The 27,091-nt window shown below is 56.4% G+C and overlaps 4 protein-coding genes across 10 annotated transcripts in view; 2 read left to right on the forward strand and 2 right to left on the reverse strand.

The window, feature by feature from the left end:
- FAM222B (family with sequence similarity 222 member B) overlaps positions 1–6,104 on the forward strand; it is a 65,984-nt gene extending 59,880 nt beyond the window's left edge. Inside the window, exon 3 of one of the 2 annotated variants that reach the window (XM_060135501.1) lies at positions 914–6,104. In XM_060135501.1, the coding sequence (XP_059991484.1) occupies positions 914–2,517 (1,604 nt within the window). In that variant the 3' untranslated portion in view covers positions 2,518–6,104. The remainder of the gene's footprint in view (positions 1–913) is intronic. The other variant, XM_060135502.1, reaches the window with a different exon arrangement.
- A 785-nt stretch (positions 6,105–6,889) lies between these two features.
- TRAF4 (TNF receptor associated factor 4) lies at positions 6,890–13,564 on the reverse strand. The gene is made up of 7 exons (XM_060135503.1): positions 13,343–13,564; positions 10,310–10,361; positions 9,628–9,732; positions 9,391–9,552; positions 9,140–9,301; positions 8,899–9,054; positions 6,890–8,638 (listed from the first exon to the last, which is right to left on the reverse strand). The coding sequence occupies exons 1-7, from the start codon at positions 13,483–13,485 to the stop codon at positions 8,006–8,008; spliced, it is 1,413 nt and encodes a 470-aa protein (XP_059991486.1). The 5' UTR covers positions 13,486–13,564; the 3' UTR covers positions 6,890–8,005.
- Positions 13,565–14,160: 596 nt separating this feature from the next.
- Positions 14,161–22,743, reverse strand: NEK8 (NIMA related kinase 8). Of its 6 annotated transcripts, XM_060135494.1 has the most exons (15): positions 22,582–22,738; positions 20,507–20,712; positions 20,035–20,267; positions 19,665–19,796; positions 18,972–19,180; positions 18,737–18,816; positions 18,263–18,444; positions 18,017–18,167; positions 17,534–17,610; positions 17,086–17,203; positions 16,295–16,445; positions 15,886–16,049; positions 15,623–15,781; positions 15,307–15,465; positions 14,161–14,915 (listed from the first exon to the last, which is right to left on the reverse strand). In XM_060135494.1, exons 1-15 carry the CDS (start codon positions 22,626–22,628, stop codon positions 14,887–14,889), a joined length of 2,097 nt encoding a protein of 698 aa, XP_059991477.1. In that variant the 5' UTR covers positions 22,629–22,738; the 3' UTR covers positions 14,161–14,886. The 6 variants fall into 6 exon arrangements, with proteins under 6 accessions (XP_059991477.1, XP_059991479.1, XP_059991481.1 ...); XM_060135496.1 differs by lacking the exon at positions 16,295–16,445 and having other exon boundaries at positions 15,886–16,014; positions 22,582–22,743; XM_060135498.1 differs by lacking the exon at positions 20,507–20,712.
- Positions 22,744–24,852: 2,109 nt separating this feature from the next.
- Positions 24,853–26,735, forward strand: TLCD1 (TLC domain containing 1). Its single transcript, XM_060135504.1, has 4 exons — positions 24,853–25,202; positions 25,536–25,618; positions 25,712–25,794; positions 26,190–26,735. The coding sequence occupies exons 1-4, from the start codon at positions 25,009–25,011 to the stop codon at positions 26,571–26,573; spliced, it is 744 nt and encodes a 247-aa protein (XP_059991487.1). The 5' UTR covers positions 24,853–25,008; the 3' UTR covers positions 26,574–26,735.
- The last annotated feature ends 356 nt before the right edge of the window (positions 26,736–27,091 follow it).

Below are 27,091 nucleotides of genomic sequence, written 5' to 3' on the forward strand. Positions count from 1 at the left end.
TGAGGCCCATTGAGCGGTGTTTCCGCAGTCTCCAAAGAAGGCAGGTTTTTCCTCTTTCATTTTGGAAAGTGACAGCTCACAAGGGCCGAATACAGACTATTTTTGGCTCTCAGGACTTAAAGATTCTCTGAATCCGTTCTCCTCAGTTCCCTCCCTGCTGCCCTGTCATTATTGTCACCCCCACAAGGAAATAAATAAAGCCTTTTGATCTTCACCCAGTCAGGCTTAGAGTAAGCTGTAAACAAAAGTGAACTTGTGACTTGGGGATGGGGAAGGGATGTTGGCAGCTTACTCCTCTGCCCCTGAAAAAGCAGCATCCTGTCTGCTGCGCCAGGATGCCCACCCAGTCGGCACGGTGCCCCAGCTGCCAAGGCAGAGAGAAAGTTGATGCCTCACTGACAACTGCAGACTGTAGAGGAGTCATTCTGGGTACCCTCTTCCTCAGGGTGTCATGGGGCAGGGACTGAGTGGCCCTGACAAACAGCTCTGCTTAGAACCTTCAACCCCCAGGCCAGGATGGGCTGGTAGGAACTTGGAGAGAATTCCCTGTGAGAATTGGCCAAGTCCTGGCTCTCTAAGATAGAGACTTTTGCAAGTTGCTCTGCTATTCTGATCTTCAGTGACCTCGTTTGTTAAGTGGGACCATGATAGTACCTGCGTCCTAAAGCAGTAGCAAGGATTCGTTGAGACAGCCTGTCCTCGGCACGAGGCCTGGTCCATTAGAAGTACTCACTCAATGTGAGCAGTGCTTGTTTTTGTGGGGGCTGAGGCCGGGTCTCAGTGGAAGACTAGAGATGACAGCTTAGTTCGCCCTGCCCCTCAGGCCCTCAAATGGGAAATCTAGAAGGGCTGGTTGGCTTGGCACTGATGAGCTCCGTCTCCTTCTTTGCTCTCCTTCCCCTTCTCTCTCTAGGGGACACTACACAGAAAATGAGAACTGCTCACTATCCTACCCCAGCCGAATTGGACGCGTATGCTAAGAAGGTCGCAAACAACCCACTGACTATAAAAATCTTCCCCAACAGTGTGAAGGTTCCCCAGCGGAAACACGTTCGTCGTACTGTGAACGGCCTCGACACATCAGCCCAGCGCTACAGCCCCTACCCGACTCAGGCTGCCACCAAGGCAGGCCTGCTTGCCATTGTCAAAGTGCCAGCCAAAAGCATACTCAAGGACTTTGACGGCACCCGAGCCCGGTTGCTCCCTGAGGCCATCATGAACCCCCCAGTGGCGCCCTATGCTACTGTGGCACCCAGCACTTTAGCCCACCCCCAGGCCCAGGCTCTGGCCCGCCAGCAGGCCCTGCAGCACGCACAGACCCTGGCCCATGCCCCTCCCCAGACGCTGCAGCACCCTCAGGGTATCCCGCCACCCCCGGCGCTGTCCCACCCTCAGAGCCTCCAGCAGCCTCAGGGCCTGGGCCACCCTCAGCCCATGGCCCCAACCCAGGGCTTGGTCCACCCTCAGGCCCTGTCTCACCAGGGTCTCCAGCACCTCCCCACTCCCTTGCTGCACGGAGGCCGGAAGATGCCAGACTCAGACGCCCCCCCGAATGTGACCGTGTCTACCTCAACTATCCCCCTTTCCATGGCGGCCACCCTGCAGCACAGCCAGCCCCCGGACCTGAGCAGCATCGTGCACCAGATCAGCCAGTTTTGCCAGACGAGGGCAGGCATCAGCACTACCTCAGTGTGTGAGGGCCAGATCGCCAACCCCAGCCCCATTAGCCGCAGTCTGCTCATCAATGCAAGCACTCGGGTGTCGACCCACGGCGTCCCCACACCAATGCCTTCATGTGTGGTCAATCCCATGGAGCACACCCATGCGGCCGCAGCCGCATTGCCCGCTGCGGGCCCTGTCAACCTGCCCACGGGCATCTCTCGAGCCCCCACTGGCTACCCTAGCGACCTCAAGCCAGTCGCCTGGAACCAGCACCAGCTGGCCCACCTACAGCAGATGTGCAGTGAGGCCGGCGGGACGCCGGCCCCTGGCCTGACAGGCAAGCATGCGGCAGGACGCGAGTTGGCGGGGCCTGGCTTCGTGGGCAAGGCCCCTGCCTACCCGCAGGAACTGTGCATGGCGCAGGCTTTCCATCTGAAGCCACCCCTGGAGAAGCCAACCCCGTCCCCACCAGTCAACGGCCTGGCAGCCCCACTGGCCTACCCTAATGGTCACTACTTCCAGCCCCTGTGGAACAACATTCTGCCCACTCCCAATAGCGACAGCTCGGGGTCTCAGGACCTCGCCGTGCCGTTCCACAGTGGGCAGCCTGCGGGCGCACCCCTCGACTGCGCGGCGGCTGGGGCCCACTACCGGGCAGGGACCGGGGGCGGGCCGGTGGCAAGCCAGAACAGCCTGGTGCAGACAGTGGATTACCTAAGCGGGGATTTCCCGCAGGCCTGCTTCCGAGACCAGAGCCTGGCCGTGCTGAGCAAGGCCCACCGAGCCCCTGGCAGCCGAGCCCCTGATCCCACAGATAGTCGAAATCTTCATATTCAGCACCCTGGGTATAGATAGGTAGCCCTGGTGCCCTCCACAAGCTACACATCATACATCACCCGTCACCCTCCTAGGTTTAGTCTTACTTTTGAGTAATTGGATAGTTTCAAAGTTTCACTGCTCCAACGTGATCATTCTTAGATGTCTAAGAAAGGGAGTTTAGTGGGATCTAATTGAGGACAGAGGGGGGTCCTCTTTGCGCTCATCTTCCCCTCTACCAGCCTCAGCAACTTTTGGGTTTATGTTGGGACCTCATCCCAACTTCAGGCTTTTCTCTCCAATGCCTGCCTGTCCGTGCAGTTCTTCCCCCCACCCCCACCTCGGCCATTTCCCACCAGCCCCCTTTTGTCTGTTCCTGCACCTCTCACTGTTTCTCTTTCGACTGAGGTGTGGGCTAAGGGAAGGGCTCCCTAGGTCAGGTAGCTGTCAGTGCCCAGCCACCTAAGCTAGGTCTCTCCCTGTCTGTCTCTCTGGGACTAAGAAGCCAGACCTCCCAAGTGCTCTGAAAGCCAATCCTTGTTTACCCAAAGGCCTCAAATCAAAACTGACCCAGTGTGCATCTCCTCCCAGCCCTTCTCCTTTCCTCAAGGCTTTGTTTTACATCTGCATTGATCCCAGAGTCACTGCACTTGTCCTTGCCACACTCCTCAAGGGCATCCTGCAGCACGGGGCCATAGCCTTGAGACCAAGGGGAAAAAAACCCTGTGTTTGGATTGATACCTTGGTTCCTGACTCCCTTTCCCTGCCTAGAGAAATGCCGAGACCATCCAGCATACCCAAGATCTTTCTCGCTGCTGTCTCTCTCCTAAGTCATCTGCTGCCCTCATCCCCCACTCCCCCCTCAAAAAAAAAAAAAAACGCAAAACAAAACAAAAAAGTCTTTCTTGAGGGATTAGGTAGTAGATATGGGATGATCACATTGGAGTTTGGAATTAAAAACACTGAAAAAAAAAAGTGCATTTGGTTCTCTCTACACTGGCTAAGAATATTGCTCTACGCTGTAAGTTTTAAACGTCCTGTTTCTGTATGAATGTAGTGTGGGTTTGAGTAGCAATGTGTGTGAGCGGCCCCACAGGTGCATCCACTGTCTAGTCACCTTTCACAGCCCCTCAGTTTAACGAAGAAAACACAAAGCCTTAAGCTCTTTGAATTCTCCTTTACCAAATGAGCATGGTTCTAACAGCTGGAGATGGGCCTCTCTTGGAAACAGCCCCTTCTGCCCCTCGCCCTTTCTTCACCCACTCCATGCTCCAAGTCTCATTCCCAGGTGAGTTAGTTGGCTAGAAATTTAAAACTTTTCTGTAACTTCGGATCATGTTTTGTTGTAATGTTTTGCACCCTTCTGTTAAAGATGCATAGTTGGGCTTTTTTTTTTTTTAAACCAAATAAGCCCTACCCTTTCCTCTTGTCTCTGGGGAATGTGAGCTTTCTTATTTAAGATTTGGGGTTTTGTTTACTATATGATCCACTGTTCTTTAGCCAGAAATTCTCTAGTGATCTGAAGCAGTGTGACTGAAGACCAGTTTTTAAATTATGTGTTGGCAAGTTGCCTTATATTTAAAAAGAGAAAAAAAAGGAAAAAAATGCCTGATTGTTATGCCAAATGATAGCAACATGAAGTCCTAACTCATTGTTCCCAGTGGTTTTCCTGCCGTCTGTGAACACTGGCACCTCCCTGTCCTGAGCCCCCAGGAGTACCTGCAGCTTCTGGTGCGATGCCTTCTCCCTGTGTGTTGGCCACCATCTCACCCAGGGGCCCCTTCCAGTTCTCGCTTCTCTGAGTTAAATTCTCTGAATGAACACCATTGTCTCCCTTTATCCCTTGCTTGATCTCCAAACCAGATATTTTTGCTGTAATTTGTTCCAATGCCTCCCCCCAAAAGGTGAGCTGCCATTTTAGGAAATTGGACCAGACACCAACTTGGGGGCTTAAAATCAAACCTCAAACCCATCTCTTCCTGTGTAGGGGTGCAAGCCTCTGAAGCTCTCACTCCCACCCCTAGTCTGCATGGAAAATGTACTGTGACCCCCCTGCCCCCCATCTACCCTCGCCTTTGGTGTGAGATGTTTCCTAGTTCACCCTGAGCCCCTCTTGCCAGCCAACCCCCAACCAGCAATAAGGGTCCAAGCCAGGGCCTCCTATCCACACCCCCTGCCTCCATTCCACACTGCCCCTAGAAGATACCTGGATCCTCACGCCGCCCACATACTGTAGCATTCATTCTCCATCTCCTTCATCTTCTCACCTGTGGTGGTTTATGGGCGTGATGGGGTTTTTAAGATTATTATAAACCAGTAAAAAGAAAAAAACTCACCTTTGATCTTGTCCTATTCGTTTAATGCTGTCAGTGTTTGAGATGATCTTTCTTAACGGTTTTTAATGTCTTAAGAGAATTTCTCATTTTTAAGGGGACCCCTATAGTATTTGTCCCCGTCAGAAGCCCTCCCACTCCATTATCCCAGACCAGGTGTGTTCAGTCAGCCCCTGGAGGGCACCTGGCTGACTGGCCCTCTCCCTAGGCAGGGCTGCAGGGGGCTTGGTGGGATTTGATGGTTAAGTATGGTTCGCTACCCCTCACTGGAGGTCCAGTTCAATGTAATGCCACTTTCACTCCAAGGACTATCCAGTCACTGAAAAACGGGGACCTGGTTTGCTAATAAGCCAGCTTAAGACTAAACGACCCTTCCCCCCACCCCACAACCTTCTCCCACCTCGAACATTTTGGAATTTGAGGACCTCTGGCAGGTGGAAGTAATAGGTGGTGTGATCTGTAGCATGAGAAGTGGTCCTCTTGGTGGTTTGAATCTTAAGGGTTGAGTACTGATGGGAGAACTTTCTTCTGTCTGCAGGGGAAAAAAAAATCCAAAAGAGCTATTTATGTCCCCTCCTCCCTCTCCACTTTCTGCTGCGTTTGGGTCTGGGCTAAGATGTGATGGAGGGAAGGAAAGATCCCACAGGTTGTGGGACTCAGTGAGGGTGGAATCAGATGGTTAGGTGGCTCGACTTGAAAGCACCCTCCTGAGCATGCCCTTTTCTGTGGGGGGTGCCCTTTTGTGAAGGTGCTTTGCCTCCTTTACTCCTCATCCCATCCCTGTGAAAGAAAACCCTCTTCTGCCTGTGTCAAATGAGACCTACAGTCAGCCTAGGGTCACAGGGCTAGACAGAGCAGATGGTTGAGTTGAGCCCAGCTCACGCTGTGAGGCAAAATCTGGCCTGAGTTCCACAAGCAATTATGACTGTCTGCAAAGGCAGTGAATGAGGGCTAGGCCTGGGCATGGGGTCAATCGCAATATCCACTGCAGGGAACTGAAGGCGGCAGCAGCCGCCTTTGTGAACCTACCGCCTGGAATGGTGCAGTGGCACAGTGCTGCCAGCAGAGGGAGCCCAAGCTTGATCCGGGGGTTCTGGCTTCTCTTGGAAGGCTTCTGCAGAAGAGTGGTTTCTACCTGTTGCTGCGTGAAGCCCGTGCTTAGGTGAAGGCATTTCCCCTGCTAGAGCCCATGGTCGGTCTTCTCTACCGGTCTTCTCTACCAGCTTCCAGGCTTCACAGTACCACGACAGTTTAGATGAAAGAGCCATCTTTACTTTCTCAGCAAGGCAGCCAGGGCTTCATCTCTCCCTAGATCAGTGAATTTGACCTTTTGAAGGCTAAGTTGGTTAGTTCCCTGGGCTGGCTGTCTCAGGCTCAGACCTTTCCTATCACCTTCTGATAAGGGCTCTTTTCACCTGAGTCTCTGGGAAAGTAGAAAAGGCAGGCTACAGCCCTTGAACCTTCTCCGTACTAAACAATATTTCCCATACACTGGGCCTCTTCTCAGGGCCAGGCAAGAGTAAGGCACTTTATGCTGATGAGTTAATCTTTACGAATCTAGCAGGATTACTTTAATTTTACCAGTAAGGATGCCCCATGTAGCTAAGTAACTTGCCAAAAAAGCACAGCAAGGATCCAAAATCAAATCTACTGCCAAAATTAAAGGAAGCTAATCTTCTAGTGACTGCTGGAGCTTAAAACAGAATCCAGTGACAGGGGGGAAAAGAAATCCAGGCCCTGCCCCAAACTAGCTGAAAGATCACTGAAGTCAATTGACTCCTCTGTTCCTATTTCACCAGTCAAATGTGGATAATCACAGGTACCCATTGAGGCCTGTATGAAAAGTAAGTATGGATGAGAAAATTTCAAGGCTCCTGTGCACAGTTTAGGAGTCCCTGGGTGTGGGCTGGGCTTTGGAGTTAGACTAACATTCATAAAGCACTCACAGACATCCCTCAGTATCCACAGGGAATTGGTTTAAGAATCGCCAGCGGATACAGAAATTCACCAAGTCCCTGATATAAAATAGCATAGGCTTTGCATGTAAGCTATACACATCCTCTGGTATACTTTAATCTCTAGATTACTTACAATACCTAATACAATGTAATACTATGTAGATTTGCCCATGAGTGGCCAAAACCTTTTGCTTTTTGTAACTTTCTGGAACTATTCCCAAATATCTCCAATTCACTGTTGATTGAATTCGAGGATGTGGAACCCACAGATACAAAGGACCGACTATTTTTACTGGGAACATGCATGGTCTTCACCACAGCCCACTAAGATAGGTCCTTTTATTAAAAGCTATTTCATTTGACTATTGTATTAAATAATGCGTATAAAGTGCTTACCAGTGTCTGCCACATCAAAAGTACTCAATAAATGGTAGCTATTATCATTAGACCAAGAAAGACCTGCCTAGAGCACAGGCACTAGTCCTTTGTGGGGTATCGATCAGAGACTCTAAACCGTATAAAACGTCCAGAGCCTGCACCTCCCTCCTCTAACCACTAGAGGGCAGCAGCAGGCAGCTGTCCTCCACACAAAGCCTAGTGCAGTCCCTCTGTCTTCCACCAGAGGGCGATGCAGCAGGGCAGCTGGATCCTGGGACCAGAGCTGTTGCAGTCCCTGACTGGTCCCTTGACTTCACAATTGGGCCCTGAGCAACCCAGATGAGTCAGGCTGGAACCAAGGTAATAAATACAAGTCAGGATTTATTAAAAATCAGGGCTCCCCTGCTGTGCCCTCCTGGCACTAAGTAAATAAATAACCAGAGGGGACACAGCTGGGGAGAGGAGACATCAGATCTCAAGACAGATTCTTTAACTACCCCTCAGTTTCCCAACTCCCCCTCCCCCCCTATGGCTCTTGGGACATAGCACCAGCAGGCACCTCAGTCCCTGGAAGAGTGTGGCCGGCACCAAGGCATGTCTGCCCTGATCCTAGGCAACAGGCCCCGGGATCGCTTGTTTCCAAGCCCTTGATGACCCTAAGACCTGCTCTTCGCAGAGGCCAGGGCTGAAGCACCAAAAGGAGGCACCTGAGGGTGGTAGGGAAGGAGGGAGGGGGAACAGGGTAACAGAACCTAGGCAGCGGAAGCAGCTGTAAGGAGGTCCGGCCCCCTCTCCAGGCTCAGCCTGCCTGATGGAGGTCATTTCCCACCCCCCTTTTTCCTATAGCTGGGTCTGCTCTCAGCTGAGGATCTTTCGGGGCAATTCAACAGAGGCACGGATGAAGACTGCATCATCCCGCACATAGTTTCGCTTGCGGATATCCTGGTGGGAGATGAACTTGGGGTAACCAAAGCCCAGAGAACTCTCATCCAGGGAGCCCCGCCAAGTGCCTGGTTTTTGGAAATTCTTCCAGTTTGGGTCAGGGTGAAAGGTCTCAGTGACATGCTGTGGCTTAGCCAGCCCAGGGTCGCTCTGATCCAGCAGGGAGAAGGTGACGCGGCGGGCAAAGGGCCACTCAAGGAGATTGTCAAAGGCACCTGGCAGCACGCGAATGTACAGCGAGAGATGTGTACCCTCACCACTGCCATTGCCATTGAGGAATGCAGACACCTGCAGCTTGTAGCCATACTTATGCGTGTAGAAGGCGGGGCTGAAGCACTCGAGGTTGGGCTTGGCTTTGGCCTCCTGCAGCCTTCGCCCGTAACTGCCGATCTTCCAGATGAGCACGCCATCACTGCCCACGGAGAGCTCCTCCAGCTCTCTTCGCAGCTCCTGCAGCTCTTGCCGTTGCCGGCTCACCAGGGCACACATCATGGCCAAATGGGGCTTCACGCTCTCCTCCACGTGCCGTGCCATTGCCAGCTTAGGGCACTGTTGGCAAAGCCCCAGGCCATGGGGGAAGAGAGGAGAGTTAGTCGGGGCAAGTTCAGGGGAGAGGGGAGGAGCAGGTACAGGGCAGTGGGCACCCGGCTCTGAATGAGGGAGGTAGAGGGCTCTAGGAGGAGGCTGGAGCCGGCCAGCAGGGGGAGGGCTGAGGCTTCAGAGCAGCACAGCAGGGACCACTAAGGGCCTATGTCTGAGGTTTCAAAGACCAAGAAGAGAGCTGACAGGAAGGAAGAGAGGCATCTCACCCTGTGCTTGCAGCCGGAGTCTTTGAATGGGCACAGCACCAGGGCAGTGCTACAGCTGTCCTTGAGGTGGCCCGGCAGATCCTCCCGAGCCATGGTGCCCACGCCACACTGGTTGGGGCACGGCACAGGCAGCCTCGGGCACTGGTACTGGTGGCTCTAGGGCCGCAGAGGCAGAGAGAAGCAGTCAGTAGCCTGACTCCCTGCTACCTGCCCTGCGGCCCACAGCTCAGGAGGGCCTCACCTGGATGGTGTCAAAGACAAACTCCTTGGTGCAGTAAGTGCAAGGCTGGGTGCGCTTGGGGCACTCAGAGGTGGCATGCTGGGCCAGGAGCCGCCGCATCATGCGGGCACCGCATTTGTTCTCACAGTACACACTCTCTTGCGGGCACACACCTTCGTGGCTCTGTAGAAACGCCAGAGGGGCTGAGTTAAGGGATCCCTGGGCCACCAGGTGCCCCACTCTCCCTCTACCCTCAGCCAGGCCCCACCCACCTCAAAGGCCTCCCCGCTGAAGTCACAGCCACAGAACTCGCACTTGAGTCGCCTCTTGGGGCAGTCGTGCTGCAGGTGTGCGGGCAGATCACGGCGGCTCAGCTTGGCGGGGCAGCGGTTGGGGCAGGGGACTACATTGAAGCTGCAGGTATTCAGGTGGCCCTGGTGGGAGGGGCCACAGTTAGTGCCTGCCCAGGGAGGGGCAGTCCCCCCACCCCGGCCCCTTCAGAGCCTCACCTGTAGGTGGCGAAGTGGACCACTCCAGCGGCAGCCCTCCTCACTGTGGATGCAGCGGATAGGCAGGCCCAGCACCTGTACCTCCAGCTCTGGGTCTGGGTAGATCTGGGGACAAGGAGGCGGGGAACTGGTCAGGGTCAGAGCCTGCTACAGTCCCCAGTTCCCACCTCCTCCACCCCAGAGAGCTTAGCTCTCTACCTTAGAGCCAGAAACAGCCCCTCGGTGTAAATTCTCCTCTGTGCCCAGGGATAAAGAGTGCAGCAGGTGGTCTCTGCTCTAACCTAGATTCCAGGGTCCCCAACATGCTGGCCCAGGACGCTCCCTTCGGAGCGGCAGCCAATCAGCCTGCAGCCCCAGGCAGCCTCCACACCCTTTGCTTCCTTCCTCCTGGTACAGGGGTCCTGGCCCTCAGCCACAGGGCTGGCCAGCCACCCAAACGGGAGGGGACACTTCTGGCGGGCACAGAGCGGTTCTGTATACCCCCACAGGCTGGGCATTGTGCCTGCCCTCCAGGGCAGACTCGGGCCTCATCTACGAACTGGCCTGGTGGGAGGGAACAGGCCTCGTTCGTAGGGGTGCATGATTCTGCGGCACCGGGTTGACACTGGCCCCGAGCCCACTGGTTGCAGCAGCTCCAGCCTCCACCGAGGGCAAGAGCCTGTACCTGGCACGGTGGACTCACCTTGGCATAGTCCAGAGGAAGTTGATCCTCAGGGCACTTGAAGACTCCTTCACTGTGAAGGGGGAAGGGACAGGGTCAAGGCGCCATACTATGGGAAGAGAGATCCCTGGGCCCCATCCCCTCAACCAGGGTAGCCTCCTTCCCTCACCAGACCGGTTCCCAGGTTCCCAGGCAGCCCTACCGGAGAGGGCGAGTGGAGGCCTGAGGGTACCCACTTCTATAGGACCACCAAAGATCCCAGCTCCTGTCCCGGGGAGGGTGGATTTGGGCCCAGTGGAGGCAGAGGCAGCTGCTTCAGACAGCACTTGGCCAACAGGTGGCAGCTGGCACCCCTCCCCCAGGATGGCAGCTGGACGGCGAAAGGAACAGGCTGCCCAGCCACCCAGTCCCCCACGTTACTTTTCACTGGCTGGGCTGAAAGCTGTTGGGGGAAGGTGAACACGGATGGGCTGAGGTTAAGCGCCAGGGCTGCCCAAGCCCCTGCGAGGGTGCCCAGCCACGAACCCAGGGCAAAGGTCAGCTTGGGGCCACCTTACCCCAACTCTCCCCTCCTCCTATGTGGGTGTGTCTTCTAAAGCAAAGAGAAGGAAAGGCTCGCTTCAAGGTACTGTGTTTACACTCCCACCCAGTTCTCACAACCTGCCTGAGAAGGGGCTCAGTGTCTCCATTTTGCAGATGAAAGAACTGAGGCTCACGGGTGCACTGGACTGTCTGTCTGATTCCACAGCTCAGATAGTTTCTACTACGCTGTACACAGAAGAGAGGCCAGTCCAAGAAAAAGTGTCCAGGCAAGCATGGCCAAGGCTCTGGTCACTGCATGGCAGGCATCTGAAGCCTGCTGCCCTCCCTCTCCTCCACCAACCCCACACCAGGCTAGGCTGTTAGCACTCAAGGAGCCTGTGGCATGCCTCCTTCTGCCAACATGGCCTCGCCGACCCTAGCCAGGACCAGTCACGCATGCCTGGCGCGGCCTAGGCAGGGCAAGGGCTCACCCAGCAGGACTGAAGACCCTCAGGCATGGCATTTCTGGCAAGTCTGAGTCAGGTAGGTGGGAGGCAGGCAAGGATGAAGGCGGAAGCAGAGGCTACAAGGCAGCCCTGTCCACGATGGCGTTTGGCAGGACGTGGGCAGTCCATGCCCCAGGTGCTCAAAGGATTTCTAGCACCCACCTCCTCCCCCTGACCCCACGACTACTACTGGGCATGCTGCCAATGCCAATAATAATACATGCCCAGGCACTGAGGAGGTATGCCCGTGCCCACAGGGTAACCAGGCTTCCTGGACCAACCTGAGTAACAGCGCTGGCAGGAGAAGGGAAAGAGGGGTGGGCCGTGGGGGAGGGGGTCTGCTTGGCTGCTTCAGGAATGTGCTGACTTAGTGGTTTTGGAGTCAGGGAGGGGACTGAGGCAAGTCCCCAGGCTTCAGGCAGAAGATTAGCCTGGGCAGCTTGGGGCCCAGCCAGGACAAAGGTTCGCCCAGTGCCATGGACACTCTAGCTGGTAGGGTGGGAGGCGCAGGGCCTGTCCCACCATCCCTTCCCTCCCGGGCCTCAGCGTCAGAGTTCAGGCGCCAGCCGAGGTGGGGAGGCAAGGGCAGAGACTGCTCCAGGCCGTGCAGTGGAGGCCCAGGCCCAGGGGAGAAGACAGGATGGGGGGAAGGGGCTGTGGGAGAGGAAGAGGGGATTTCCGGGAGGGGGAGGGGAGAAGCAGCAGAGAGGGACAGAAGAGGGAAACAAGCCTGACAGCCCCCTCCCCCGTTCCTTCCCCGAGGCAGTCAGGGTGGGTCAGCTGAGGAGGGGGGAGGCTCAGCTGGCCTCATCTGGAAGCCAGAGGGCTGGGGAAGAGCACGGGAGAAGACAATGGGGCTGTGTGTAGGTAGGGGAGTGTGTGTACACTGAAGGGAGGAGGGAGGCGGGTGAGGGAAAAGGAGGAGGGGGCAGCACAGCAGCTTGTGCAGGAGCATATGTGAGGGCAGGACCGGCCCAGGCTGCGGGGAACCGAAAACAAAGGGCCTGCTGAGATTTCCGCCGGGCAAGGGGCTGCGGAGGACGGAGGAACGGAATCCCAGAGGTGCTCTCCCAGCCTGCGCCCCACGAGCCCTCAGCAAACAGCCTCCTGACACAGGGCACTCGCTGACCCAGCCTTCCCCGGTGCTCTTGGCCCACGACCTCCCCACGACACGGGGCTCCCTCTTCTTGCCTCCCCACACCCAGGACTGAGCAGGTCCCAGCGTGGACAGGAGACTCAGAACACCGCAGGGCGCCCAGAACTCAACGAGTGCCCAAGAACCCACGGAAGACCTGGGTCGGGAGAGCGCAGGGGGCGTTCAGTCACACCCAGGGTGCGACCCCCTCCCCCTCACGACTTCTAGACCACTCGCAGTACTCAGGACCCCCAGGGGCAGGGAGGGACACCCAACGGGTTCCTGTTTCAGGGGAGATCGGGAGCGTCGTAGACCTCCCTCTATCGTGCGACCACAAGCAGGCCGGGCTTACACCCCAGTTAAGCCTTTAGGTAATTGTGCGACCGTGGGCAAGTCGCAGCCTTTCTTTGAATTTGAATCTCGTTTCCTCATCTGTGAAATGGGAGAACAATAGCTGCCGTTCTCGGAACGTCCGAAGAATCAGAAAAGCTTAAGATGGGTGAAAGCTCGGAGGCTTAAGGTGCTGCGCGGGGCACAGGGTTTTGTCCTCCTCTTCCCAGGATTCAAAGTTCAAGGGTGAAGCCGTTCTGGCTCTCAGGTGAGGGGGAAGGGCCGGCCACGGATCAGGAAGGGCGTCCTTTCCCACCTCCACCCTGCGGGAAGGCACGGAATTCTTCCCACCTGGCGCGTGGCACGCGGGACCCTACGGATCAGTGCGTGGGGTCCTCCCTCGGGGCCTGACGTCACTCCCGCCCTGTGACGTCACGGTGGGCGCCCCTGAGGTCACGGGGCCACGGCGCAGACAAAGGCCCGGCGTGCCTCCGGCCTGGGTCCTCCCCCGGCGGCGTCTCCCACCCCCACCGGTCGTCCCCTGCTCCCGCCGGGCCGCACCTGAGGAACTCCTGCAGGCAGGTGTCGCAGAAGCGGTGGCCGCAGGTAGAAACCTGCACGGGCTCGCGCATGGGCTTCCCGCACAGCGGGCACAGCAGCCGCCGCTTGGGCTTCTCCAAGAACTTGTAGTCAAAGCCGGGCATGGCGGGCGGGCACGGGCAAGCGGGGCCGGGTTCGCGGCGGCCCCACAGCCCGCGCCTCGCTCCAGCCGCGCTCCCGGCTGCGGGCGGCGCCGACTGGCAGCCGTGGCCTGCGCCCAGCCCTTGAGCTCGCCCGCCGGAAGAGGGGGCGGGGCCGTGCCCGCGCGGTCCTAGTGCCCGCCCCGCAGGGCTCCCCACCCACCCGGCGTTGCGGCAACTTCGGGGTCGGCACTCAGACAGGCTCTCCCCCTCCAGGAAGTAGGGTCTCCTCTTTATGCTTGGGAACAGAGATCGAGGCCCCGCTACTCCCCAGGGCCGGGGGTGGGGTGGGGTGGGGGGGAGCTCTGATGCTGGATGGGGCGGAGAGCCTCGGGGGACGGGCCGCGCCACAAAGATTCGCTTCTCCGGAGTCAACAGCTCGGCCTCGGGGGCCACGTGTCGCCCAGGGGCCCGGGGCTCCAGCTTCCAGGTGCTAGGCAGCTGAAGCCTGGCAACCAGATCCGGGGAGCCCAGCTGGGCGAGGAGGCCGGGCTGGGAACTGGGCCAGAGGAACCTCGGCCCGGGCCTCAGGCTGCGCCCACATTCCTCTCTCCACCGCGGCCCTGCAGCCCAGATGGAGCCCAGCCCAGCCCTGGGGTGGCCGCCACCCCCAGCCCTCAAGAGACCACACTCTAGGCAGGCAGCTGATTTTTTATTGGCGCTATTTCCCAGTCATCTGGGAAACTAGTCTGGTCCAGCCAGCTACCCTTTCTCCCAACGTGCTTTGGGGGAATGGCATGGGGTGAAGGGCAACCTTCAGCAGGGATGTCCTCTGCAGTATACTGCAGCCCATGCACTCCCCCAGGGGAAGGGAGGCACTCAGATTGTGTAAACCCCTGCCTCAGGATATAGGAGTGGGGGCAGGTGGTAGCACTCCCGGGACCTCCCTGCCCCAGGCAATGCAGGGGCTAGGCCTCTGGAATGGCCAGAACAGGCAGGCCCCAGCTTGCCTTACTCCAAAGCACTGAGCTGCGCTCCCAGTAGACACCTGCGACTTATTTTCAAACTGGGCTGGGGGAAAGGGCAGCATCTAGGTGGAGCCACAGCTACCTCCAGCCTTTTTCTGCAGAGGCTCTGGAGACCTCCCTGCTTCCAAAAGTTACGTCTGGCCTCCAACTCTAGCCAGGCTGAACCCTGGGGACGTTGACTAAAGATAAGAAGGGGTGGGGAGGGGAAAGAGGGACGTTGGGGGAGTAGGGTGGGTTGAGTTTTACATATCCAGGGCCAAAGGCAGAGCAGGGGCTTTACTGGTTCTTATACCCCATTGATGATACAATCCAGGGGGCTGGTCATGCCTGAGGCACTTTTCAAGAACATTTACAGGAGAAGCAATATCAGGGTCGTCCAGAGGTGTATCCAGGTGCCTCAAGGAGGGACTGGCTCATCTGTGACCGCTGGAGAGCACAAAAGAGAAATCCCTGCAGCCTCCCAGAGGGCGATGCCCCCAGCAAGCCTCAGCTACTTCCACTCTCACTCCCACACTGGGCCCTGGACTCTGGACCCTGCCAGGCCAGAAACAGAGGTTCAAACTAAACTGGACTTGAGGGTTGGAGGAGAAAGAACACATTTGGGCCCTGAGGAGGAGCGGAGGCAGCCCTTCAGGCACAAGAAGCACCTACCCTTGCCCACCCCAGGAGCTCACTTTTGCCCAGCAGCTTCTGCTTTCATTTATCTGGGGGCTGAAAATGCTTTTAATAATTTGGGCTGTGACCACTGGGGATGGGAATGTGGGCAAGGGCCAGCTGGGTTAACCCTTGTGTGGGTGAGGGTGAAGTTATAACTCACGGCGGATAGCCAGGAGAGTGTTTCCATGGCAACAGGACACAGAAGTCACTGTGTAGGGGTGTGTCTCATCCAGCTGCACTGGCCTAGGGAGTCCAGCATCCTCATCCCTCCTTCCCAGTCGACCTCGGGCCCCTTTGCCCCAAGAGTACACTTCACTTTCTGCCAAAGAGAATCCCAAGGAGAGAAATGAGAGAAAGACATACCTTAGCAAGCAGCTAGCTTCCTAGATTGCCATACTGGCCCCAACATGGGGTTGCTGAGTTCAGTAGCCCTGAGCATAACCCCCCATTGCTCCTGGGTCTGCCCACACCCCTACCTGCCCCAATGGCCACAGTGAAGGCATCCCCACAGGCCACCATTGCTATCTTGATTCCCTGGAGGCCTTGGACTTGACAAGGTACCCGGCTGACCCGGCGAGCGATGGTACCCAGCTGCCCATGCTGATTGCTGCCGAATGTATAGCAGTCACCAGAGGCTGTAGGGGAGGAGAGAGGAAAGGAAGGAAAGGGTGCCTCAACAGAGGGCCCAAGGAAGCCAGGGGAGTCCAGCTTTGGCCTCCTGTGCCCAGGTCCTACTTACCAGTTACAGCAGCTGAATGAGCAGTGCCCAGGTCCACGCTCAGCAGGGGCTCGCGGTCCAGGGGTGCAGAACCTAGTGGTGTGAAGCTCAGGGCCTCCTCCACTTGCTGGTGTGGGGCAGGCTCCTCCCCTAGGGAGAGATGGTCCAGGCCCAGCTTGTTGAACCTGAGGGCAGAGCCAAAAGCCAAGTCCAGCTGACACAGTTTATATAGACTGTCCTCCCCCCACGTATCTGGGCAGGAGCTGGTGCACCGGGGGACATATCTTACACTGGGTTGAACCCACAGAACACTCAAGACCCCCTCAGTTCTAATCCCAGGTGGGAGGTAGGCAATGACAGATGGAGCGCTGGCAGCTAAGGGAGGTCGGGGAGGGCAGGCTAGTTATTGTAGTGCACCTAGTTCACGTACCTGTTGCTCCCACAGGCCAGGGCTTGGCCGGACACAGTGAGGATCATGGAGGAGTCAATGCCACATACAACCCGCTGGGCTTCCTGTCCTGGGGGCATGGGTACCTGCTGGGGGCAGCTGTGGGACTCCCTGTTGCCTAGTCCCAGCCGGCCTACAAGGAGAAACCGGCACTGGGCTAGTTTGAGCTTGTCTAGCTTAGTGATAGTAGGATAAGGAGGACCCACAGGGCAGCATGAGTGAAGGCTGTTCCTGACTGAAATGCCCATCCTTGGCCCCTCCGTGGGTCAAAATTCTACTCCTTTAAGGCCCTGTTCAGGTGCCACGTCTTTCTTCTCCAGGTAGAGTCCCTTGCCATTCCTTGTGTTCCCACACCTCTGGACCTTGGGTGAGCCCTGATGCTGTCTGTCCTCTATCATGTTGGAGATGTGTCATCCTTCCCCCATCTAGACTGAGTCCTCCAGGAGGACGGGGACCCCTATCTAAGTCATCACTAGTTTCAATGCCCAGCCTGATGCCTGACCCAGGGAGGGGCACAACATATATTTCTGGATGAATGAAATCTCTCTCATTACATCATGAGCACCCGAAGGAATCGACATCATGTTCATCTTGTCTCAGCGCCCAGCACAAGGTGGGCACATATTGGGTGTGCAATAAAGGTTTGTCGAGTGAATAAATGAATCAGAGAGAAAAGGAGGAGGAGGAAACAGGCCATAGGGTAGAAGATGGCTATGAAGAGGAACAAATCATGGCTGGGGTGTTCCAGAGGCTAGAACAGAGTGAAATCTTACCACCATCTCCGCGGCCCCAGGCAAATAGTTCTCGCTCAGTGGACAAGGCCAGCACATGAGACGCCCCACAGGCCACCTGCACCATCTCATAGCCCAGCAGGGCCTCCACAATGGTGGGCTAGACAGAGAGGAAGCAAGGGCAGACTGGGCAAGGGGCCTGGACTAGCCACCTGGCCTCAGCATCCTCTGTAGGGATGAAGTTGGAGGCTGCAAATTCTCATGAGGTTGCTGTCTCTTTAACTCCCCCCCACACACATATTGCACCCACTGGGGAAGCCTGGTCTTTCTGTACTTCCCCAGATGCTGCCCAGAACAGGTGCAGCCTGGGAGGTACAGGGACCTGTGGCTGCTGGGGATTCCCCTGCCTCCAAGCTGGGTGTCAGCTCTCAAATGTGGGCTGCTTGCCATCTCCCCACTTCCTCCTCCCCAGTATACACTCAAAACCCACCTGGCTGATGTCATTGAGGCTGCCATGGCCTAGGCACCCATTGCTGCCACTGCCAAAGGTCATGATGATGCCTCGGTCTGGGGAGGGGAGTAGTGAGGAAAGGGAAAGGAAAGAGGTTAGGCTGTTTTTCCAGACAGACCAGTGCAACCTTGGATCAGAGGAGCAAGAAAAAGTTAGTTGGAGGCTAGGGCTGGAAGAATTGGATGGGGGGAGAAAAGGACTGGGGTCTTTCTTCCCAAGTGTATGACTTTGGACAAGTGACAGCCTCTGAGCCTTAGTTTCTAGATCTGTCAAATGGGGATGATATAACTGCCTTGTCAGGCCTGCTGTGAAGGTAAAGGAGATCGGGTAAGTAAAGCACTCCCTGGAAGATAAAAGCATTATTAAGTGAGCAGTTAGCAAATGAAAGGCAAGGAAGGAAATTGCTCTGGGGGGGTCTTCTTATAGCTGAGTCCCCACAGGCTAGTCCCCTGACCGACTCACCAGTCAGGCAGGCCGTGAAGAGGTCCCCACAGGCCACATGCTTGATAGTCACACCCGACTGGCCCTCCAGGAAACGGGAGATGAACTGGGGCTGCTGCTGCTCCACCGCCCCAGGGAGGAGGGGGCCCCCTCCAGCGCCTAGGGGCGGGGCCTGCGAGGGGACAGGGGAGGGCGTGGACGGCGCCTGAGTGCTCAGCTCCTGGGACACGCCCCCCTCCATTCAGGGCCCCACCCCCACCTGCTCACCTCCCAAAGTATGAGGCGCCCAGAGCGCGTGACGCCAGCCTTCTGCGTGCGCCCCGCTGCCACCTGGACCACCTCTGTGTTGAGCATTGGCAGCCGCAGCGGCACACTGAGCCCGCCACCCCACACGTACACCGATGACAGGGGCGGCGGAATGGCCGGCCGGGCAGGTCCCCGGGGAACACCTGCGGGGACAACTCTTCAGGCCTATTAAATTGGTGGGATGGACTTCCCTGATGGTCCAGTGGATAAGACTCCACGCTCCCAATGCAGGGGGGCCGGGTTCAATCCCTGGTCAGGGAACTAGATCCTGCAAGCATGCCGCAACTAAAAATCCCCACGTGCTGCAACAAAGATCCCCACATGCCGCAACTAAGACCCCGCACAGCCTAAATTAATTAATTAATTAATTAAAATAAATAAATTGGTGAGAATGCCATGGTGTCCGTCGGAACCCCTGCGGTCGCCCCGACTTACCTCTGCAACGGCCACTGGTGGTCCTGCCCCCTGTGCTGCCGGGGGCCATGGGTGGCCCAGTGGCCAGGGGCTTCTCTGCCCTGCAGGACAGATGGGGGCCTCAGGACAAGGACCCTCCCTGGCATCCCCACACTCAGAAATGGTGGACTTGCCGAGAATGCCCCTCTCTGCCCCAGGCCTACTGTGCTCCCACGGGGTGCCCCACTGCTGCCCAGGGCCCCCTCCCTGCACCGGCCTCCGCATGCGGACGCTGCCCAGGTCGGTGTGGAGGTTGAGGAGCGCCCGGATGCAGAGGGGCTGCGCCATGATGTGGCTGAGCGGTGGCCGCTGTGCAGGCTCCAGGCTGAGAAGACTCAGAACCAGCTGGCGCAGCTCAGGGCTGTACCGGTCAGAGATGGGCGCAAAGGTGCCGCTCATGATCTTCAGCACCAGCGCTGGCAGGTTCTGTGAAGGCAGCACGTGTGGGGTTGGCCAGAACCTCAGGCCAGGCTCTTAAACTGCAGCACCCCCAGCTCCAGCCCCAGCCCCTAGCCTGGTGGGGTGGCCACAGCCCTGCACTCAGAAGCCATCCGTCTGTTGAGGGGACTCCCAGGATGATAGGGGAGCCAAACTCTGCTTTCAAGAACCTCTGAGAGGGGAGCTGCAGCCATGTCAGCTGGCTGCATGTTGGGAAAACTCACATCTTGCCCTTAGGAGGGTCCTTAATCTGATGGGAGAGCCCTACCCTCAGATTAATGGGGGTCCCAAGCCCTACCTTAAGGAACCCATAGTCTTAGGGAAGCCACAGCCCTGGTCTGGGGTAATCCACCAGTCTGATGAGAGAGACATAAGTGAGCCACAAGAGAAGAAACACAGAAGTGGTTGGAGCCAAGGACTTCAGGAGATAGAGGTAGGGATCTCAGTTGTCCCCCCGGGGGGACTTACTCACCGCAGCCTCAAAGGCCCTCTTGAGGCTGGCCAGCTCATATAGGACACAGCCCAGGGCCCAGATGTCACTCTTCTGGTTGTAGGGCTTGCCCTCACACAGTTCAGGGGAAATGTAACATGGAGTACCCACCACCTGCAGGAGGGAAGCTGATATTACAGCCCCGGGGTGGGAGGACCAAGGCTCTGCCCAAAAGCCCACTTAGAGACAGCTTCTCCCCAAAGTAGGCAAAAGTGCTTCCTCCTGCAGGACCATCCAGCCAGGGACTAAGGGGCCAAGGTCTTGGGGGGGTGGGGCTGGGGACAGGGGTACAAAGTAGACCTTGGCCCTCAAAAGCTCCAGCACCCTTGAGGTCCCCTCCATGCCCAGGCACCGTGTAGGCCTTGCTCTTGCTGCTAAGGATCTTGGAGATGCCGAAGTCACCAATCTTGACGACCATGCGGTGTTTGTCTAGAAGGATGTTTTGGGTCTTGAGGTCCCGGTGCAGGATGAGGTGGGTGTGCACGTGATGCAGCGCCAGCAGGATCTGCACAAAGAAGTGCAGGATGGTCTCCTCCTCCAGCAGGGAATTACAGCGCTTCTGGATGAACTCAGCCAGGGTGCCACCTGCAGTCGCAAGGAACTAGTCAAGATCCAGGCCGCTCCATGCTTGAGATTTTCCTTTTATGAAACTAAAGACCCAGACAGGGCAAGGGCCTGCCAGTGTCACACAACTGGGGTCAGAACCCTATACCTCTGACCCTCAGCCTAGCCCATTCCGAGGAGGGAAGCTGGCTGATCTGTGCCTGCCTGTCCCAGAGGTGAGCGGCCCTTGGAGCCAGGCCAGTGCAAGAAGGCTGGCCCACCTGGTGCATATTCCATGGCGATCATGAGAGCCTTGTCCTCCAGGAAGTTCTCGTAGTACTCAATGACATTGGGGTGGTTGAGCAGCTTGAGGACCTGGCACTCATTCTGGGCTGCCTGCCTCTCTTCCTTGGTCATCTGCTCCACTGGGATCTGCTTGATGATCACCAGCTTCTGGTCAGCCTTGCGAAGGCACAGGTGAACAATCCTGAGGACGTGGAGTACAGGAGTGGGTACCGGCTGAGCTTCCAGCCACATATCAGGCAGGGCAGACCTGGTGACTGGGTGTTCCTTAGGACAAGGGAATTGGCACCTAGACTAAGAAGTCATCTAAGTTGGTGCGCAGAACACTGAGTTTAGGAATAGGGAGAACCGACCACAAGCTGTCTGAGACCTTGGGCAAGTCGTTTAACTTATCTGGGACTCAGTTTCACCACAGGCGCAATGACTGTGCCTAATGATAGTCTTGGTCTCTGTAAGTCCGCACAGACTCTGGAGTTAACTGCCTGGTTCAAATCCTGGCTCCTCCTCTTACTAGTTATCTGGTCTTAAATTATGTGACATCAGGATCTGGAAAGTAGGATCGATCTCACAAGGTTGTTGAGAGGATCAAATGAGAAAATGCATGTACTGCACTTAGCACAGCGCCTGGCACATCAAAAATACTCAGTGAGTAGGAGCCATTCATTTTATTATTTTCTGTCAATTCTGTAGTCAGTGTTCATAAAAGCAGGGTTTTTTTCTTTCTCCTTCACCACTATAGCCCCAGTGCATAGCCTAGTGCATACCCCAGCACTTAGTAGGAGCTCAATAAGTATCTGTTGAATGATGGACTATCTAAGTATCAACTGTATATCTCCAGCTCAGACCTCTCCTCTGAGCCTCAGACTTACATATTCAACTACTTGCTTTGCACCTCTACCTGAATGGCTGGCAAGCATCCTGAATTTTAACAAATACAAAACTCTTGATTCCTGCCCTTGAAACCTTTCCTTCCTCGGTTTCTTCCATCTCAGTAAATGACCCCACCATCCCCCATTTATTAAAGTCCCTAAGTTAGCAAAGTCAGACACCTGAAAATCATGCCAGAATCTTTCCCCTATCTCACGCTAACATCAGTAAATCTTGTTTCTACTACCTCCAAAATACTGGGAACCCACCCATTTCTCTGTGTCTTCTGCTGTAACCCTTGGCCAAATTATCATTTCTTGCCTAAAATACTGCACTAGACTTCAAATGGTTCCTTTCACTCTTGTCACCCTCAAATCTAAATTCTACGCAGCAGCCAGAGTGACATTTTAAAAATGCAAATCATATCAAGACCATTCCTTTGCTTAAACCTCATTTCCTTTACACTGCAAATAAATTCAATTCCTTTACCTCAGCCTACAAGGCCGTAATTTGGTTCCCGCCCTCTGTGACAATCACATTTTATTCCATTCTTTACCTTGCCCACTACATTCCAACTACATTAGTCTTTTTCTCAGTTCTTTGAATACTCTGAATTCTTTCCCACGTGAGGACCTTAGCATAAACTGTTTCCTCCGCCTGAGAAGCTCTGCCTTTTTCAGACTACATACTGGTCCTCATTCCTCAAGTCTTGGTTTGAAACTTCACTCTTCAGAGAAATTTTCCCTGATCATCCCAAATGAATACTCTCTGGTGTTGTACTCTATTCTCGCCGTTTGTTAATCACTGCTTTATCAATGTCCTGTTTATTGTATAATTTTCCGATAGTCTGTAAGCTCCGAGACGGAAAGGAGCACGCCTGTTTGGTCTTAACTGTATACCCAGTATCGAATGCCTGACGTGTATAGTTGCTGCTCAACATTTGTTGAATGAATGAGTCAGGATCAAAGAACAAACTCTGAGGGGGGCCGCAAAGGCTGGCCGGGGGCGTGACCTCCTTGGAGGCGGAGTTTCCCAACCAAGACTAGGACAGGAAGCCTGCGCAGGGCTTCCCAGATTAGGCGCTCACGCATCGGGGCGGGGCTAAACGGGTAGCGATTTTGCTGTCGGAGTTGGGGCTTATTTTCCCTCTTCCCGAGCAATTGCCTCCCCCAGAGCCCTGGCTCACCCGAAGGCACCTCTGCCCACCACTCGGATCCGCTCGTACTTCTCCATCTCATTTCTCAGAGTCACATTTCCGGAACCCCAAAACTCACACACAGCGCGTGCGCGGGCCCGCCCTCTCTAGAACCACGCCCCCTGCACTGCAAGATAATTGAGGGGCGGAGCTAGTGGAGCTAAGTGTTGGTTCAACCTCTCATTTGTCTCCGCTAATTTGCACCGTCCCTGCAGCCCGGATCCGCAGTCGCCCTCCCAGTGTGCAAGGAATGGGGCGATATGCCATTTCTTGGCATGCCCCGCAAAAGCCAGCACCTTACCAGCTACTTCCTACACACGTGGCCGCATCCGGCCCTCGCAAAGCTTCCTTAGACCGCAGGGGTTCCCCGCGCAGGCCGAGTGAGGGTGGGAAGAAAGGACCGATCTCTCTCTGCCCCACTCTTTGCCCACTAGTGACGCTGTTTCCGAGGGAGAGGGCAGATTCTCACTGGCACGCAAACGATAAACACTACCAAAGCTGAACCGAGTCGGCGCTCTCGGTCTGCGGGGCAGGGTGCCGGATTAGTTTCGTGTTTGCCTAGGGAGGGACCGGGGAAACCCCGACCTGTGCAAGTTGATTCACCTAGGGAGGACGTGACGCGGTCTCCGGGCTGTCCCGACTAGTGAGCTAGTGAGCACTGCGCTCGTCAACACCCTCAACTCCCCAACGCACACATACAACGCTGCCGCTGCCGCAGAGTAATCTGCCTTCAGTTCTCAACTAGAGAGAACTTCCTTGGGGGAAGATGGGAGGGAAGTGGATTACTACCTGAAAGCTTCAGGGAGAAGGGGAAAGACCCTTGTTCGGCTGATATGGGTTCAAGGCTTCTGCCCAGAGGTAGGGGGTCGGTTAGTACAATCGTCTAAGATCTTGACTAGAAGTGAGTTTAATTCCAGGTCGCTCCCTGGCGCCTCCTGCACTTCACGAGCTCCATAAAAGCTCAGTTTAGGGAGCAGGAAGGATGGTGATTAGTTAAGGGATAGCATCCCTATTTCTGAGTGGGCGAGGAAAGTGAGGAAAGGGGTGTTTATCTTCAGCTCCCACCCTGCCCCTTGAAAGGGTGCCCAAACCTACCCACATGGAATGACCACTGGAAGGGCCCCTCATGAGGGCCCCTCAGTCTGGCTCAGGCCGCTGTGGCTGTCGGACAAAGCTGCCCTGTGAGCAAAGGGGAGCACAGAGTGGAAGGCCGCTCAGCCGGGACACTTCGTGCTCTCACCTAGAAACCGATTGGGCCTTGGTTGACCAAGAAGCCCCAGAGGGGTTAATGTGTAACCTTGGAGCCATCAGGGGAGGCAGAACAAACACCCAAACCGCTTTGCGCCTCGGGTTTCTGGCTTTTCCTCCCTCTCGCAGCACCTCCACCACCTCCCCCCCGCCCCCGCCCCCGCCCCAACTACTCCTTTCTCCTTTACCCCTGTCCCCGCCTCTCCGCCGCCCTTCAGTTTGCCTGGTTCCTTCGCGGGCGGGAGGGGATCCCGCGCCACGGTGAGGACAGGCTGACACCTAGTGGTCGCGAGCTGCAATTGCTCCACGCCACTGGCCTGCGGAATGAGAGTCACCCCAGCGGCCTGGGCAAATCGGCCGTCTTCCCCGCCCTAGCCTCCAGGGAGCAGGGAGAAGAGAGCTAGGACTGTCTGAGGGAGGACTATGACTGCCGCGCGGCCCCAGGAACCCAAGAGCCGGACGGGAAATGGGTGATGAGTTAGTCGAGTTTCTAGGCACCGACTCGGTGCGGGACGAGGTAGAGGCAGGTAAACGTGTTCGTCTTGGGCTCGAAGAAGCTAGTGATCCAGTGGAACAAGGTCCGGGCGGAGATCACAGTCCGAAGCGGGGCACCGGCTGGTCCCCAGAACCAGGGATTAAGGACGTGGGTTGTGACGGGCCTCGCTTAGTTCTGCTCACAAAGGAGTTGAGGGCGGGCAGAGAGAGTTCTCTCAGTACCCGCCCAGGCAGGGGAGCCGGGACCCCTGGGGAAAGTTGGGCATGCGGGTTAACTAGGCCAAGCGAGCGAAGTGGGACTCCGTCGGCAGTCGGGAGCTGCCAGCGAGGGGTGGCTCGAAGGCGGCGCCCCGGGGACAGCCCATTTTGCCCGGAGTCCGCGGGAGCCTGGAGGCGCCAGGGGGGGCCCCGGGAAATGGGGCCCGCGCCCGCCGCGCTGCAGAGGCGCCGGAGGGGCGGGGATAGGCGGGCGGGGCGGGACGGGGGCGGGGGCAGAGGCCGGCTGGGAGGGAACTGGAGGAGCGAAGCGGCCTAGAGGTCTTCGCCGAAATCGTGTGTGTGAGGCCGGCGGCCGGCAGGAGAGGCGTCCGGGTTGGACTGGCCCGAGAGGGAGCCCCTTTCCCGAACGGCCGGAGGAGGCCACCTAGAGGGCGGACAGAGGCAGGGAGGGCCAGCATGCCCCCAATGCTCTTCCCCGCCCTGCCGCTGCTCCTGGGCGCCACGCTGACCTTCCGGGCGCTCCGGCACGCGCTCTGTCGCCTGCCTCTGCCTGCGCACGTGCGCGCCGACCCCCTGCGCACCTGGCGCTGGCACAACCTTCTCGTCTCCTTCGCCCATTCCATTGTGTCAGGGATCTGGGCGCTGCTGTGGTGAGTGAAGGACTGGGGGAGTGAAGGTGGCTAGGGGACCCCGCATTACTCTTTCCATCACTCACCGGCGGGCTAAGGCCCAGGCAGTCTCACCCGATTCCCGGTTTAAAATGCTGTCCAATCAGGAGCGGCAGCAGCGCCGGGGGGCGGGGGGGCGGGGTTCTCACCTGGGAAACAGGAGACACCTGGGTTTCAGCCGAGCCCCTCCTGGCTCCCCCGTCAGCCAATAGCGCCAGCCCAGACCCTCCGGGGACCGGCAAGGGTAATGGCGGGGGGAGTCGTGGGTCCCTGGGGATACTGAGATGAGAGCCTGCCTTCTCCCTTCCCTTCCAGTATATGGCAGACCCCTGAGATGCTGGTGGACGTTGAGAGCGCATGGTCGCTTTCTGGCTATCTGCTTGTTTGCTTTTCCGCAGGTAGGTCTTGCCCAGGAAGAATTAAAAAGGGGGGACAGGGGTAAGCTTCTTGTTCAGTACCATTTATGACCTATTCCCCCAACCCTCCGCTAGGGTACTTCATCCACGACACACTGGATATTGTGGTTAGCCAACAGGCACGAGCTTCTTGGGAATACCTCGTCCACCACGTCATGGTGAGAAGCAGGGGATGTGGTATAGGCCTGGTGCTAGCAACCTAGTCTCAGCTGTCTTTCTGAACCTGGGAGGTAAAGACCATCTTTTCTTAACTCCATCCCCACCCTGTGTCCCACATCTCATGCTAGAATGCTGAGGGCTAGCAGTCTCTGGGCCCTTGCTTCACTATTTGAGGCCAGCAATCATGGCCTCACCTTCTTAAGACTGGAAACTCCACCCAGAATCTGTGGGGAGGGATCAAAATTTAATCTTGACTCCACTGTAAACTATATTTCAGAAAGCAAGTAAGGGAAGATTTCCTACCCCTCAATCTGGTAGCCTTGTTATTCCCACCAACTTCCAGGAAAGCCTTGACATCTGGGTTCCCTAAGCCATTCTCTCCCTTGCCTTGTAGGCTATGGGTGCCTTCTTTTCAGGCATCTTTTGGAGCAGATTTGTTGGTGGGGGCGTCCTAACACTGCTGGTGGAGGTCAGCAACATCTTTCTCACAATACGCATGATGATGAAGATCAATAATGCCCAGGACCTCCTCCTCTATCGAGTCAACAAATACATCAACTTGTTTATGTACTTTCTTTTCCGACTGGCCCCTCAGGCGTACCTCACCCATTTCTTCCTGGGTTACGCCGGCCAGAGGAACCTGGGAACCTTTCTGCTGGGCATCCTGCTTATGCTGGACGTCATGATCCTCATCTACTTTTCCCGCCTCCTCCGCTCTGACTTCTGCCCCCAAGGTTTCCCCAGCCGGCAACACAAAGACAAGTTCTTGATTGAGTGAAAAACGCAGTTAGGGACTTGTGGTAAGGACAGCAAACACAGCCAAGAACACCCTCACACGGACTGAGAAGAGACTTATTAGCCCCTTGCCTGAGGTGTCCTCTGGGGCCAGCCACTCCACCTTTCAAGCCTGCACCCACTATTGAAAACACTAATGAAAGCACTCTTCTGAAGTCCTTGTCCTTCCTTGGGCAAGGGGTGAGGGAAGCAGACAGACCGGTTGGACATGGTAGATGGGTATGGGGACAAGGTGCTACTGGAAAGCCAGCCAACCCACACTGCCCTGAAATGGATGCTAATGAAAACTCTGGATACTGGTTTCATACAAAGCCTCTTCCAGAGATGAAGGAAGGGGTTCTTGCAAAGCTTCTTGCTTGGTCTCTTACCTCATGATGGAGGCCAAGTTGTAGTTGTCCTAAGATGTGTCTGGGTCACAAATATCTGTTACAGGTATGGTGAGGTGATAGGGCTGAGTGTTCCAACAGGTTAAGTAGACCAAGAGTCTTGCCCAAGCCCTGT

The sequence above is a fragment of the Lagenorhynchus albirostris genome, chromosome 20 (genome assembly GCF_949774975.1).
Source record: "Lagenorhynchus albirostris chromosome 20, mLagAlb1.1, whole genome shotgun sequence".
NCBI lineage: Eukaryota > Metazoa > Chordata > Mammalia > Artiodactyla > Delphinidae > Lagenorhynchus > Lagenorhynchus albirostris.